General features: G+C 43.8%; 1 protein-coding gene across 2 annotated transcripts in view; it reads left to right on the forward strand.

The window, feature by feature from the left end:
- Window positions 1–13,195, forward strand: part of HMCN1 (hemicentin 1) — a 482,637-nt gene that overhangs the window by 109,631 nt on the left and 359,811 nt on the right. For both annotated transcript variants that reach the window (XM_068240141.1, XM_068240142.1), the window contains exon 17: window positions 8,646–8,741. In XM_068240141.1, the coding sequence (XP_068096242.1) occupies window positions 8,646–8,741 (96 nt within the window). The remainder of the gene's footprint in view (window positions 1–8,645; window positions 8,742–13,195) is intronic.

The raw sequence follows: 13,195 nt of genomic DNA on the forward strand, positions 1-13,195 counted from the left end.
GACATGCGGACATTCTTTAGTCCAAACCCTAACCTTAGCCCTTCCGGATCCACCCTCCACCAATGCCTGGACCGGCAGGTAGCTGACTACCTGGCCTTAAGTGTGGATGTAGACACTGTGAGCAGCGATGAACCCTTGGACTACTGGGTGCGCAGGCTTGACCTGTGGCCAGAGCTGTCACAATTTGCCATCCAACTTCTGTCTTGCCCTGCCTCAAGTGTCCTGTCAGAAAGAACTGAGAAGAGAAGTCGCCTAAGTCACAAAAGTGTTCAGTACCTCATCTTTATCAAAATGAATGAGGCATGGATCCTGGAGGGCTACTGCCCGCCTGAAGACTAAGTCAGTCCCCACACACAGCATCTCTGCCTGCACGCCGTGTGATTGCCTGCCCAAAGACTAAGTCGCTCCCCACACAGCATCTCTGCCTGCAGGCCGCTTGACAGGGTCCAGGACTCCAGGCGGATTCCTGCATTTTTAAGGCCGCTGCTAGCAGCGGGCGCTATAATAATTTTTCTGGTGTGTGTACATGCCTGCCTAATTTTTCTGGCTGCACTGCAGCTGCAACAACAGCACAAAAAGGCATGTACGTGTGGCAATTCCCCTTCATGATCGTTACCTTGCCGCGGTGAAGGGGCTTGCATATCACAACGAAGCAATGACCACCGGCTATATGAGTGTCTCGGGGGGGAAAACCCAACATAGACCAAGATCCGCGTAGGGACAACTAACTTACGAAGGCACATAATTACAAAGCACAAACTGCAATGGGATGACCACCTGAGGAAAAGCAGCACACAAAAGCAAATCCACCCACCGCAGTGGAAGATACCAGGCCGCAATTTTTACTCAAGAAAGGCGACACCTAGACTGTACTGTGGTGTTGAAAGGCAAGTGGTGACATCTCTGGCACACAGCGTTGGGTCAAGGGTCCATCTGACCACGGATGCCAGGCCTGCCCGAAGACTAAGTCAGTCCCCACACACAGCATCTCTGCCTGCACTCCGTGTGACTGCCTGCCCAAGACTAAGTCGCTCCCCTCCCTGCTAGCAGCGGCCGCTATACTAATTTTTCTGGTGCGTGTACATACCTGCCTAATTTTTCTGGCTGCACTGCAGCTGCAACAACAACACAAAAGGCATGTGCATGTGTCAATTCCCCTTCATGATCGTTACCTTGCCGCGGTGAAGGGGCTTGCGTATCACAATGAAGCAATGACCGCCAGCTATATGAGTGTCTCGGGGGGGGGGGGGGGGAGGGCAAACCCAACATAATTAGGTCGTTGGTTCATTGCGGACAGACCAAATTCGATCAACTGGACACTCAGTCACTGTTGTTCTGTCATTCAGCTACCTCAGCCCGACCATATGGGCTTGAAAACCGACATCACCTGTGCTCTGGCCATGGTGCGCACCAGTCCAGCACGGCTGTCACAACACAAACAGCTGTTTGCGGTGCGTTACACTGTGAATTTGGTCTGTCAGTGTGAAGCAGTACTGTAATTACACTCCCTGATTGATGTATACACATGCAAGATGTTTTAAAGCACTTTAGGCTTCTAATTTAGCAATAAAATGTGATTTCCGTCATTAAAACGCTGCTGTGCGTCAAATCCTGATTTTTCCCGGGGAATTTTGGTGTATATACCACTCCGCCATGCCCCCATCCAGGTGTTAGACCCCTTGAAACATCTTTTCCATCACTTTTGTGGCCAGCATAAATGTTTCTAGTTTTCAAAGTTCGCCTCCCCATTAAAGTCTATTGCGGTTTGCGAAAGTTTGCGCGAACCAAACTTTTGCGCGAACCGAAAATCAGAGGTTCGAGCCTTCTCTAATCCATATTACTCCATCAATATGACTACTTTCTACATAAAGCAAATCTGCAGACATATTCCCAAAATAATAAGGCGTGTAAATTCTTGGCTAGGATGCTACGCCAACAGCAAACAAAATCAAAAATGCACTTAAGGATCAACCCAAAAACTAAACAAGTAATTTCCAACCCCAAGCAAATAGCTGATTTATTCAGTGACTATTATGCACAACCATACAATCTTAAAAATGACCCTGCTACCAAACAGCACACCTCGGAAATAATAGCGATCTTCTTAGATAAAATAAATCTACCACAACTCTCTCCTAATTAGCTTAATTCTTTAAACAGCCCCTGGAGAAAGAGATTTTAGAAACTATTAAAAAGTTGAAGAGAAACAAAGCCCCTGGTCCAGACAGCTATACTAATGAGTATCTCATAACCTTTGCCCACTCACTTACCCCTAAACTTAGTAAGCTCTTTAATGACTTTGCTGCAGGTACTCCGATTCCTCCTGAGTACCTAGAGGCAATCATCACAGTGATCCCCAAATCTGAAAAAGACCAGACCTGTCCTGCCAACTTTAGACCTATTTCTTTGCTAAACATCGACACAAAACTGTATGCAAAAAATCACTGTGAATAGGCTAATGCAATTCACTCCTGGCTTATTATCTTATGATCAGGTGGGTTTCACAAGAGGGAGACAGGCTTCAGACGGCACGAGACGTATGTTAGACCGACTTAAACATGTTGAACTCTGTAGAATGCCTTCCGTGATCCTGACTTTAGACGCGGAAAAGGCATTTGACAGAGTTCATTGGCAATTTTTGAGGGAAACTTTATTCAAATTTGGGTTAACTGGTAACATTATGACGGCAATTATGGCCCTTTACACTTTTCCAACTGCTTAAGTGAACATTGCGGGGTTCATCTCAAAGTCCTTTATGATTTCCAATGGCACGCGCTAAGGATGCCCTCTGTCCCCCATCATTTTTGTGCTACTAATGGAAACTATCGCCCAAAAAATTTGCACAAACCCAGATATCACAGCTCTCACCATGTAATTAGCATGTTCACAGATGATGTAGCCTTAATACTCTGGTCAGGCCGTATAGTGGCTTTCAAGATGCTTATACTTCCAAAAATATGATATATTTTTAGAACGCTACAGATTCCATTGCATAACACTTATCTGTTAGATCTCAAACGATGTGTAAATCACTTTATTTGGAACGGTAAGAAAGCTAGAGTTCCTTACGAAGTGATGGTTCTCCCAAAAAAGCTGGAGGTTTAGGCCTTCCGAACATTTCCATATACTACTTTCCTGCAATTTTAGATATGGCCAAACACTGGTGGAACCCTAACTCTCCTAAACCCTGGGTCTCTTTAGAGAAACATTTCTTAAATGCACCATTGAGAAATGTCCTTCTTGGTATCATTCTTGGTGCCCCTCTATCACGATCTCAATATCCCTCCATACAATCCACATTATTAGCTTGGGAATATTTTCACAAGCATCCCCCAAACCCCAAAAATTCTCATGGAGCTCTGATTCATCTGTCGGTTCTACATCAGTTTACTCCTGATCTTAGCTTATCATCCTGCTACTCCGCTAATGTTAATTTCCTGAATGTCTTCTTTGTTGGTCAAAACATTAAATCCTTTGACACGCTTCAATCATCCTTTAAAGTGAACCGAGCATCATTTTTAACACCCAGGGCAGCTCTATAGCAAATTAAAAATGCATTCTAAAAATGTGGTTTATTATTAAAAAAAACTTTAATTTTACCTCATTTTTTTACATCTAAGAGTTAAATTAGCCACTTTGTCCGTCCGCAAAGGACCTGTGGTCCCTGAGCAGGAGATGGTGAAAACAGATAAGAAATCACCTCTTTAGACTTAATTGACCACAAACAAACCCCCATTGTACTTCAAACAGAAAACATCAGTTACAGTTGAAGAATGTCACACCTAGCCTGGATAACAGCAGTTGTAAAACAGCAGGGGTTGAGCTTCTGAACAATGGCAGCCCTTGCAGCTATTTGAAGCCAAGAACTGCTTGGATCCCTTTAAAGTGCCTGACTCGCAGCTTTTCAATTATAATAGAATGTATTCACGGATCAGATCCAAGCATATTGTTCTCCCTCAACTTCCAAGTCAAATCCTAACTATGCTAAATTATAAAGGAGCATTTGTGGGAGGCATTTCTGTATGGTATGAGGAACTAATTAAAAATCCCATTTCTTCCATTAAAAAATACACCCTCACCTGGTCTTATAATCTTCATACCTCTATAACTATCCCGCAGCTCAACACTGCTAATGTTCTGATTCTTAAATATTCTAAAAGTTTGTGTTCGCGAGAACTTCGCAAACCGCAATAGACTTCAATGGGGAGGCGAACGTTGAAAATTACAAACATTTATGCTGGCTACAAAAGTGATGGAAAAGATCCCATTGCAGTTTGTGCTTTATAATCATGTGCCATCGTAAGGTAGTTGTCCCTATGCGGGTCTTGGTCTTTCCACGGCTCAATTTTCGGTGGCAGAGAGTACAGATGGCATTGCTCTCATCTGAGGCAGACACACACAAAAAATTCCACATCACTGAGCCCTGGGGTGATGGCATTTTGGTGATGGCTGCCGACGGAGTGTTAAGTGGGGTGCCAGAATCAGAGCAGGAGGAGGAAGATATGTCATACTTCCGTGCAGAAGCTGAGGAAGATGAGGTGTTCTGTGTTAAATAGTCAACTATGTCCTGACAATATTGGGGGTTGATAGCACATGCCTTCTTCTGAACACTGTACTTTGGTCGAGGGCCACATTAAATCATGACAGCGCGACCCCAAACAGACCTGCCAGGTGGCCTGTCTCTGGCTCTGCCTCTGGTTTTGTCCATATTGGGGAGGATGAAGTGAAAGGTATGCACTGACTTGACTAATACAATGTGCGGTTACACAGGTGCAGTGAAAAGGTTGCAGTGACGCTGGTACAACAATGTGAGTTTACACATGTGCAGTGAACAGGTTGCAGTGACTCCTGGTACAACAATGTGCGGTTACACAGGTGTAGTTAACAGGTATGCACGGACTGGTATATAAAACAGAGTGCGGTCACACAAGTGCAGTGAACAGGTATGCAGTGACTGGTATTACAAATGTGCAGCTGTCACACACACACAGGTACCCTGAACAGGTATGCAGTGACTAGTAGTACAAATGTGCAGCTGTCACACACATAGGTACTGTGAACAGGTATGCAGTGACTGGTATATAATATAACAATGTGTGCGGGCACGTAGGTGCACTGAACAGGTATGCAGTGACTGGTATCAATACAATGTGCAGCTGTCACACACACAGGTATCGTGAACAGGTGCAGTGACTGGTATATAACACTGCGTGATTCTGTCACGCAGGTGCAGTAAACATGAACAGGTATGCAGTGATTGGTATTACAAATGTGCAGCTGCCTGTCACACACGCGCAGTGAAAAGGTAGGCACTGAATGTGCTGGGTATGGCAGTAGCACAGTAGGAATTTGCAAGGGGCCAAGGGCCAGCTGCGACTGACTGACAGGGCTGTATATGCAAGTGTCAGTGGGACACACACACACAAAAAAAAATAGATCACAAGAGCAACATTAGCTCTCAAAAGGTAGACAGGAGTACCGCTACACCGTACTGGGTGGGACAGTGGCCAAGCCCAATAAGTAACGGTAGAAAAGGAAGGTCCACACTAATGTCTCCACTCCAATGTACTATATTCAGGACATATCCAGTTCAGGTAAAACACTTTGACTAACATGTTTCGGACTCCAAGTCCATAATCATAGTCATATCACAGCTCTCTGATTGTGAATTTAAAAGGGGAGGGTAGTAAGAGGCGGGGCATGACCCCACCCAAGCAAGGAAGGGAGCAAATTGCCCGTCACAGCCCACCAAAAACTAGCACCTGACTAAAAATGTAAAACCAAACATTAACAAAGTTAAAAACACATACAGGTAAGGAACAAAATAATCAGAGGAATATAGACAAGGGCCAAAAGGCCACCCATATTCTCAGCTTGTCACCAAAGCCAGATCCCACCTCGCATTCAAACCCTTGGGTGATCTAGTACCAAGACGGAAGATCCAGAGTGCCTTCCTCTTACGGATCAGAGCCTGAAGGTCACCTCCTCGCCTAGGCAAGGAGACCTTCTCTATTCCATGAAAGGAGAAGCCAGACATATCACCATCATGAACCTGTCGGTAATAATAAAGCTTATTATTAAATACGAGGAGGATAAACTGGTAGATATTCGTCTTAACATCACAGAGTTGAGGCAGAACTTGAGTAGATTTGATACACTTGAACAGTATGATATATTGCATAATAAGTTGTGTGATAATATATCTAAGCTCAAAGCTCTGATTACTGAGACTAAAAGGGTGAAATATCTACGTGATACCAACGATTATAAATCTAACCTTGTGTATGAATGGGGAAGGTGGGAGGCACCACCAAGATCCCCAAGTGCCAATTCCAGAAGGTCACACTCTAGAAACTGGAGGAAGGTCAGCTTCCCCAAAAGTAGTACCCCATTAGAGGTGACTCCGTCTACTACACCTGACGCAGTCACACTAGGCTCGGGTACCACTGAACGTGGGCACTTAGTGAACCAGCAGGCAAATCATTCACGTCCTGATCCCTCAAAAAACTCACAGAACAGACCCACCTATTTCAAACGACACAAAAAAGTGCACCCGAAGGGAATCATAAAAGGAGGAGGACACGAAGGGCAGGGTTGAGACATTGTACTAGGGCCAATTCACACTCTTTATGTGACTCCCAACCTGCTAATGTTGTTAACCTCTCTAGTCATGCCTTCTCTGAGTCAGAATTGAAGCTTTTGTCTAGAGGCCTTTCTTTTTCCCCACCTTTCATTTTGATGTTTTTGACACCCTCCTTGATGTTAATAAGTTTATTAGATCCATTCTACTGAAGAAGCACTTTAGGTCAGATAGGGAGCTTAGTCCTATTGGAAACTTTGAAGACACACGTACCAGATGGATTCTTGATTTCTTGATGTCCGAGGGCCAACGTCTTGTTTCCGTAGATGATGTTCAGCCGATTAGGGTAAAAAATCCGGATTTTTATCCGTTGACTGCTAGGACATCTCCCGTCGAGATCTTTCAAGACTTAGTTGAGAGGGAACTTGTCAGGCTGGCTGATACTGCCAGTCTACAGCAGAAGTCCAACTTGTCTAAAGCAGAGTTTGGGGCCATCAAGAGTTTGCGGAATAATAGGGAGGTGATTATACGCAATGCGGATAAGGGGGGTGCAGTGGCTTTGGTAACAGGCTGAGAATATGGGTGGCCTTTTGGCCCTTGTCTGTATTCCTCTGATTATTTTGCTCCTTACCTGTATGTGTTTTTAACTTTGTTAATGTTTGATTTTACATTTTTAGTGAGGTGCTAGTTTTTGGTGGGCTGTGATGGGCAATTTTCTCCCTCCCTTGCTTGGGTGGGGTCATGCCCCGCCTCTTACTACCCTCCCCTTTTAAATTCACAATCAGAGAGCTGTGATATGACTATGATTAAGGACTTGGAGTCTGAAACATGTTAGTCAAAGTGTTTTACCTGAACTGGATATGTCCTGAATATAGTACATTGGAGTGGAGACATTAGTGCGGACCTTCCTTTTCTACAGCTCTCAAAAGAGCTGTTGAGGGGTTCTTTTTAGCAATAAGTATCAGCAAGGAGCAAGCTAACAAGCCTAACAAGAGCCTAAGTAAGCTTTCCCTATGTCTACAGCAGGTTCCTCTCTCTTCTCTAATTACTGCAGCCACACGAGTGAGGGAAATGGCAGACGCTGCCTGCCTTTTATAAGGGGGGGGGGGCTCCAGGAGGGAGTGTAGCCTGATTGGCTACCATGTGTCTGCTGACTGTGATGTATAGGGTCAAAGTTGAGCCTAATGATGTAGTATAGGGGGTGGGTCGAACTCGCATATAGTTCGCGGTTCACCGTGAACGCGAACCACCGAAGTTCGCGCAAATCGGTTCATGGTTGAATCGTTCGGGCCAACTCTACCTGTAAGCGAAAAGCGTCATATTTTCACACCTTAGCTGCTGTTCAACTAACTTTTTCTCCTGAGGAGCAAATGTTGTTAGCACTTTTTACTTACTTTTTGGTACTTCTTGAATTGCACAGTACTCACAAGTTATTTTAAAAATGAAACATTGGGCCTGATTCACAAAGTGGTGAATCGCGAATCGCGGCAAATTGCGCGCGCAAAAGTCCGCGATCGCGCGAATCGCGGCAAATTGCACGCGCAAAAGTCCGCGAAAAAGTTTGCACCGCTTTGTGAATCAGGCCCATTATCTCCTAAAATAATAAGTTCATTGCATATGGGTCCATGTATAAAATATTGGTACTTTCTGTAGTTTTGCAAATGTTTGAGGGTGTGGTCTAAACAGACAGGTTCTCCAGCCATGTTATTATTAGTAGAGCACAGAAGTAGCCACATGACTACTGGGTGAAAACAAAAATTACAGTATTTAGACAGGTTTTGTTTTATTAATATTACCTAATAAATGTCTTCCTTCCTTCCTTCCTTCCTTTCTTCCTTCCTTCCTTCCTTCCTTCCTTCCTTCCTTCCTTTCTTCCTTCCTTCCTTCCTTCCTTCCTTTCTTCTACTTTAGGGTCTTCACCTGAATTAGCACTGAGAAACGTACACTGAAATAGTGTAGCATCATGAAAGTTAACAATTTACAATCCACTCACTATATGTCTCTCATGTCTCTGATTATATCAGTAACTTGCTCCACACACAGATTTGTATTTTATATCTTTCAGATCTGTGGATAGGTGATGAAGGTACCTATGTCTGTGAAGCTGAAAATGAGTTTGGAAAAGTCCATGCCCAGGCTGGGATAACAATAACTGGACTAGGTAAGAAACAGAGATTGTAAAATCACAAACACACACGCACCTACACTACAAGTTTTGAATATAAGGGCTGATTCTCACTAGAAGAGCTATTTAAATGCTTGAGATTTTAAAAGCTATTGCTAACGCAATGCTATGGGAGATTATTACAAAATCACATATCTCCAGTGTGAACACACACATAAGATAACATTAGCAAGAGCTCTTAAAATCACAAGGCGCGAAGAAAAGCTCTTGTAGTGTGAATTAGCCCTAGGCTTTTTTTTTTTTTTTTACATTTAAATTTATTTAAGAGACACAAGTTCACAAAACTGAGCTCTTAACGTAACTTACAATTTCGTGTTCCTTTTCTGACTCAACTCATGAATTACAACAACAACAACAACAAACAACATTTGTAAAGCGCTTTTCTCCCGTAGGACTCAAAGCGCATAAGCATGGCTCAGACCATCGTGGTACAGAGGAAGAATTTTATAAGTCCGGAAATGCCAGGCTAAACAGGTGGCTTTTCAGTCTGGATTTGAATAGCTCCAGGGATGGTGCTGTCTTTAGTGGGTGTGGCAGGGAGTTCCAAAGAGTAGGGGCAGCATGACAGAAGGCTGTCTCCAGATTTTTTGAGGTGCACTCTGGGAGTGACCAAGTTTATAGAACTTGCTGATCTGAGGTTGTGAGAGGTGTGGTGCAGCTTCAGCAAGTCCTTCATGTATCCAGGGCCCAGATTGTGCAGGAATTTGAATGTCAGCAGTCCAATCTTGAAGAGTATTCTCCATTCTACTGGTAGCCAGTGCAGTGAGCGAAGGATCGGTGTAATGTGACAGTGGCGAGGCTGGTTTGTTAGCAATCTAGGAGCAGCATTCTGCACTAATTGCAGGCGACGCAGGTCCTTTTTGGGGAGGCCAGCATAAAGGGCATTGCAGTAGTCCAGAAGTGATGTGATAAAGGCGTGAACTAGGGTTGGAAGATCCTCTGGGGGAATCAGATGTTTAATCTTTGCAATGTTCTTCAGATGAAAGTAGGAAGATTTAACTACAGATGAAATTTGGTTTCTGAAACTCAATTCCCTATCGATTAGTACGCCAAGGCTGCGCACAAGGTTGGAGCTATATATGTCCGAATTCCCAATCCTGATTGGTGTTGCTTTAGGATAGAGCTGTTTTGATGGCGAGCGTTGGCTTTGGACAGAAAGGACCTCAGTTTTGTCAGCATTCAGTTTCAACCAGTTATCATTCATCCATGCCTGTAGCTCAGCTAAGCAAGAGTTTATTTTTGGAGTAGGGTCTGTTCCACCAGGTTTGAAGGACAGGTATAGCTGTGTGTCATCGGCGTAGCAGTGGTATGTCAGGCCATGTCGTTGGATAAGTGTACCGAGTGGCAACATGTAGATTGCAAACAGCAGAGGGGATAGGATTGATCCTTGTGGCACTCCGAATTTTAGAGGTGCAGGTTTGGACATTATGGGTCCTAGGGATAATCTCTGTGTTCTGTCAGTCAGGAATGATCTGAACCACTGGAGGACTGATCCACTGATGCCACAGTACTCCTGCAGTCTGTTAAGCAGGATTTCATGGTCAACTGTGTCAAAAGCCGCTCAGAGATCCAACAGGATTAGGATGGAGCATTCCCCTGTCCCTTGTCATGAGCAGATCGTTGCAGACTTGGATGAGGGCTGTTTCACAGCTGTGGTGTTTCTTAAAGCCAGATTGTAGAGGGTCCAGGATGTTGTTTACTGACAGCCTGGTTTCAAGTTGCAGATAGACAGCATTTTCAAGAACTTTACCTAAGAAGGGGAGGTTGGAGACAGGTCTGTAGCTGCTTGTTGCATCTGGATCCATGGAAGGTTTTTTAAGAAGGGGCTTGATGATTCCTTCTTTTAGAGAGGTAGGAAACCTCCCTGCTTGCAGAGAGCAATTTACTATTTTGTGAAATGCTGGACCAAGCAGGTCAGGGCATTTCAGCATATGGTTAGTTGGTCCAGGGTCCAGGTCGCAGGTTGTCTGGCGGAGGTGATGGAGGATGTCTGAGATCTCTTCTTCACTAATACTTTTTAAGTCAGTCCAGGGTGTTAGGTTGTTCTTGCAACTATTTCCAGGAGTTAAAAGTCTTAGGTGCTGTGGACTGAATGAGAGACCGAATAGAGGATATTATCTCTTCTTATTTGTCTTAACACATTATTTCGCTTCCTTAAGGGTATATACTGGTACTAATAAAGGATATACACTAATAAATTATGCTTGTGCAGGCAGCACACATAAAATTTTCCTTGCCTTACGCAAATGGAACAAAACATTACATAATTTGCATAATTTGCATTATACATACAATGCCTACATTGCTTGTGTAACACTAGTACTCCTTAAGTTCTATTCAGCAATATTTAAGATCACCTAACTTTTTTGTTTTTGAGATAATTACAATGGCCTTTTTTATATACAGTGGGTTGCAAAAGTATTCGGCCCCGTTGAAGATTTCCACATTTTGTCATATTACTGCCACAAACATGAATCAATTTTACTGGAACTCCACATGAAAGACCAACACAAAGTGGTGTACACATGAGAAGTGGAACGAAAATTATACATGATTCCAAACATTTTTTACAAATAAATAACTGCAAAGTGGTGTGTGCATAATTATTCGGCCCCCTTTGATCTGAGTGCAGTCAGTTGCCTATAGACATTGCCTGATGAGTGCTAATGACTATATAGAGTGCACCTGTGTGTAATCTAATGTCAGTACAAATACAGCTGCTCTGTGAGGGTCTCAGAGGTTGTCTAAGAGAATATTGGGAGCAACAACACTGTGAAGTCCAAAGAACACACAAGACAGGTCAGGGATGAAGTTATTGAGAAATTTAAAGCAGGCTTAGGCTACAAAAAGATTTCCAAAGCTTTGAACATCCCACGGAGCACTGTACAAGCGATCATTCAGAAATGGAAGGAGTATGGCACAACTGTACACCTACCAAGACAAGGCCATCCACCTAATCTCACAGGCCGAACAAGGAGAGTGCTGATCAGAAAGGCAGTCAAGAGGCCCATGGTGACTCTGGATGAGCTGCAGAGATCTACAGCTCAGGTGGGAGACTCTGTCCATAAGACAACTGTTAAGTCATGCACTGTACAAAGTTGGCCTTTATGGAAGAGTGGCAAGAAGAAAGGCATTGTTAACAGAAAGCATAAGAAGTCCCGTTTGCAGTTGCTACAAGCCATGTGGGGGACACAGCAACCATGTGGAAGAAGGTGCTCTGGTCAGATGAGACCAAAATGGAACTTTTTGGCCAAAATGCAAAACGCTATGTGTTGCAGACAGTGGCGGCTCCAGCTTCAGATTTTTGGGGGGGCTCAAAGGGGGCACGAGGGCTGGCAGCCTGGGCTTGGGGGGGGGGGGGGAATTTGCGGCGCGCGAAGATTTGGGCGTGGTCATGATGTCATGTGGGCGGGGCAAACTGTAATGTAGTTGTACCAGCTAACGTAGTTACATGAAAAAAAAATGAAGTAAACGCACATAATGACAGGTAGCCTTTCACCAGTAAATGCACATAAGAATCAGCTTTTCAGCAGTTAATGCACGTAATGACAGACAGCGTTTCCTCATTAAATGCACATAAGAGACAGCTTTTCACCAGTTAATGCACATAATGACAGACTGCGTTTCTGCAGTAAATGCACATAAAGGGACAGCTTTTCACCAGTTAATGCACGTAATGACAGACTGCGTTTCCGCAGTAAATGCAAATAAGAGCCTGCTTTTCACCAGTTAATGCACGTAATGACAGACAGTTTCCCCATTAAATGCACATAAGAGCCTGCTTTTCACCAGTTAATGCATGTAATGACAGACAGTTTCCCCATTAAATGCACATAAGAGCCTGCTTTTCACCAGTTAATGCATGTAATGACAGACAGTTTCCCCATTAAATGCACATAAGAGACAGCTTTTCACCAGTTAATGCATGTAATGACAGACAGTTTCCCCATTAAATGCACATAAGAGACAGCTTTTCACCAGTTAATTCACATAATGACGGACTGCGTTTCCGCAGTAAATGCACATAAGGGACAGCTTTTCACCAGTTAATGCACATAATGACAGACTGCGTTTCCGCAGTAAATGCACATAAGGGACAACTTTTCACCAGTTCATGCACATAATGACAGACAGCATTTCCCCAGTAAATGCACATAAGAGACAGCTTTTCACCAGTTAATTCACATAATGACAGACTGCGTTTCCGCAGTAAATGCACATAAGGGACAGCTTTTCACCAGTTAATGCACATAATGACAGACTGCGTTTCCGCAGTAAATGCACATAAGAGACAACTTTTCACCAGTTAATGCACATAATGACAGACAGCATTTCCCCAGTAAATGCACATAAGAGACAACTTTTCACCAGTAAATGCACATAATGACAGACAGACAGTGTCCCCAGCATAGGTAGCCAGGTGTATAGAT

Source organism: Hyperolius riggenbachi, chromosome 6 (genome assembly GCF_040937935.1).
Source record: "Hyperolius riggenbachi isolate aHypRig1 chromosome 6, aHypRig1.pri, whole genome shotgun sequence".
NCBI lineage: Eukaryota > Metazoa > Chordata > Amphibia > Anura > Hyperoliidae > Hyperolius > Hyperolius riggenbachi.